Source organism: Mastomys coucha, unplaced genomic scaffold, assembly GCF_008632895.1.
Source record: "Mastomys coucha isolate ucsf_1 unplaced genomic scaffold, UCSF_Mcou_1 pScaffold17, whole genome shotgun sequence".
Lineage (NCBI taxonomy): Eukaryota > Metazoa > Chordata > Mammalia > Rodentia > Muridae > Mastomys > Mastomys coucha.
In genome coordinates this window covers 29,558,187-29,561,250 of record NW_022196899.1, presented here as the reverse complement: position 1 = coordinate 29,561,250, position 3,064 = coordinate 29,558,187, and the positions used below count along the sequence as shown (strand labels likewise).

The 3,064-nt window shown below is 41.7% G+C and overlaps 1 protein-coding gene across 1 annotated transcript in view; it reads left to right on the top strand.

The window, feature by feature from the left end:
* The window catches only part of Mccc1 (methylcrotonoyl-CoA carboxylase 1), a 46,576-nt gene that overhangs the window by 39,029 nt on the left and 4,483 nt on the right, over positions 1-3,064 (top strand). The window contains exon 16 of the mRNA XM_031376616.1: positions 2,688-2,825. Coding sequence (XP_031232476.1) covers positions 2,688-2,825 — 138 coding nt within the window. The remainder of the gene's footprint in view (positions 1-2,687; positions 2,826-3,064) is intronic.

Below are 3,064 nucleotides of genomic sequence, written 5' to 3'. Positions count from 1 at the left end.
GCCACCAGATTTATTTACTGGGTCTTTGTCTTTTTTGGCCGACTTTCCGGCATCTTTCTTCTTCTTGTTGTCTTTGGGCGGCATGGCGAAGCTCAGAGAGTCGGGTGGACCACCGCAGCCTCACTCTTCAAATTTGTTTTAAATGTTTGAGTATGTATCTAAAAGTAGAATTGCTACATCATGCAGTAATTCTGGTTTTTATTTTTGAGGAACTACCGTAGTTTCCTGTAGCAACTGCAGCTTTCTGTATTCTCATGAGCAGTACCCAGGACTGTCTACATCCTGGCCATAGCACTTGCGATTCCCCCCTTTCTTGTTGAATAACAACCATCTTAATTGGTGTAAAGTGGCAAGTATTGATGCTTTGATTCATAAATGACTTGAGGATAATGGCTGTTTTTTTCTTTCTCTCTCTCTCTCTCTCTCTCTCTCTCTCTCTCTCTCTCTCTCTCTCTCTCTCTCTCTGTGTGTGTGTGTGTATACACTTACTGGCCATAGGTATGTCTTCTTGGGAAACTTTCTCTCTGTTACCTTTGCCTGTCTATATTTTAATCCAACTATCTCGTTGTTGCTGTTGAGTTATGGGAAGACTAGAAAAAAAAATCTAAGATCACACAAGTACCTATTTACACTAGTCATAAAGTATAGCATTCTCAATGGTCCAGTGACTTCTAGAGAATTCTACTCCATACTCAAGAGGGGGAAAATGTTTTAAAAGTCAGATAGCATCTTGGTCCTAATGTGGAGATAGTTTGATTTTACAGGCTCTCTAAATGGTTGTTAGAAAACCCAAAGAGACCAAGTCATTGCATAAGAAGCTGCAGGGTAAAGCTTATGCTAGCCCTTAATTAAAAGAGGTCTATTGCAAGCTGAGATGCTGAGAAGGTTCATGTTGTCTGTTTTTGTGTGTGGGCTCACACATGGGTCACAGAGTCTGTGTAAAAGTCAGAAGACAATTCACAGGAGTTAGTCCCATTTCCACTGTAGGCTCCTGGGGCTCAAACATGAAACTTGGGCCATTAGGCTTGGTAGCAGGCACCATTCACTGGGCCACCTTGCCTGGCTCTTTTATAGGGTGTTAAAATATAAGAATTTAGTTACTAGGTCAGCAATTCTAATATGAACTGGAAGATTTCATATTCTACAGAATGGATTTACCAGTAATACCCAACACTTTGAGATGCAGAAGTTTTCTCTGCAAGTTTCACAGAGCCATGGGCAGTGTTATGTACACTGTGCTTCCTATCAGGGCCTCTCAAGTAAAGCCTCTTTCTTGTCCCGTGATGACTAGTAATTTTATCCTGTTTGGTTCATGAGAATAAATGTGTTGTTGTGAACTTTTAGACAAAACTTTTATACTCTAAGATTTCACAGGTATTCAAACAGCAGTTTTAGTAGCTCAGAAGGTAGAGTGAATGTCATGTTTAACTTATGAGAGATCCAATATACAAATACTGCCATGTAACCTGTTTCACTTCAGCCCCAACAGCATATTTACAAAGAACAGATACAGACTTCTATACAAATATGTTGAGATTTGGAAAGAAAAACATAGATTTAAGTGGATATTCTGTGTGTGAGGGAAATTTTCTCTTACATGTGTATTTGAGAAAACACTCTTCAAGACAGAACACTTGTGTCTGTTTGCCACCTCCCTTGATACATAGTTGTTGTCTGGCACAGCCTCTGAGAGCATGACAGCTGTGATTTTTTTTCTGATCATAACCACAGCCCATGGGTCTGGTCTGTGTGTTGGTGAGATAGAGGACATGCCCTTTAACTGCGTATGGGCTCTAGCTGTATCTTGTTTCGTTGGCATGGGAAAGTTGCACTTAAGAACTCTGAAATGAGTACCAGTATATAATATAGCCAGGAGAACTGAATAATTTTTGTTGTCTGTCTGTCTGTCTGTCTGTCTGTCTGTCTGTCTGTCTATTTGTATTTTGAGTTATGTGAATGTAGAGGAGGATATGTGCAGCTGAGGGAAGTTGTCTGGAGAGGACAGAGAGGGCATCAGACCCCTTGGAGCGGGAGCTGAAGGTGACTGTGAGCTACCTGGTATGGGGACAGGACCCTGAACTCAGGTCCTGCACAAGCAGCACGTGCCCATCCCCACTGAGCCACCTCTCAGAAAAGAAAGCTACTCTTTCCGTTCTCAAGTGAACTTTGTCACTCTGTCGGCCAGCCTGGTGAACAGAGTGAGTTCCAGGACAGCCAGGGCTGTGGCATTTTACTGACATGAATAACTTATATGGTTATTTTTTCTTTTAATTATCTCACTGCTATTTGTATATAAGCTGTTCCCATTAGGAATCTTGGAAGGTGTCTGAAGACAGCTGCATTGTATTCATATAAATAAAAAAATAAATAAATCTTTGCTGGGCAGTGGAGGTGTACTCCTTTAATCCCAGCACTTGGGGGGCAGAGACAGGTGGACTTCTGAGTTCAAGGCCAGCCTGGTCTACAGAGTGAGGTCCAGGATAGCCAGGGCTACACAGAGAAACCCTGTCTCAAAAAAAAAAAAAGGAAAAAAAAAAAAAAGAAAGAAAGAAAGAAAAAAAGGAACCTTGGTGGGGGGTTCTACTTGGTTCATTGAAAAATGTACTTTGGAAATTGCTAATGATGAAGATGCTCTGATTTTATTAATGCTACATGGTTATTTATTTTAAAGACTTTTTTCCCCTCAGATTGAAAATAAATCCTTTCAAGTCCTGGGCGATCTTTCCAGTGAGGATGGCTGTACCTACCTGAAGTCTTCTATTAATGGAGTAGCCAGTAAATCCAAGTTCATCCTCCTGGACAACACTATTTACCTGTTTTCTACGGTAATGTCTCCCACTCGTGTCTTGTTTTGTTTTGATGAGGCCTCAGTCTATAGCCCAAGCTGGGCTAGAACTTATGGCAGTCCTCCTGCCTTAGTTTTCAAGTGCTAGTGAGGAATGTCAGGCTGGGAGATGGAACATAGAAGAGCAAATAGCTCTGGAAGGTAAAGTGCTGGATCAAAAGCTGGGCAGTGGTGGTGCACACCTTTAATCCCAGCACTTGGGAGGCAGAGGCAGGTGGA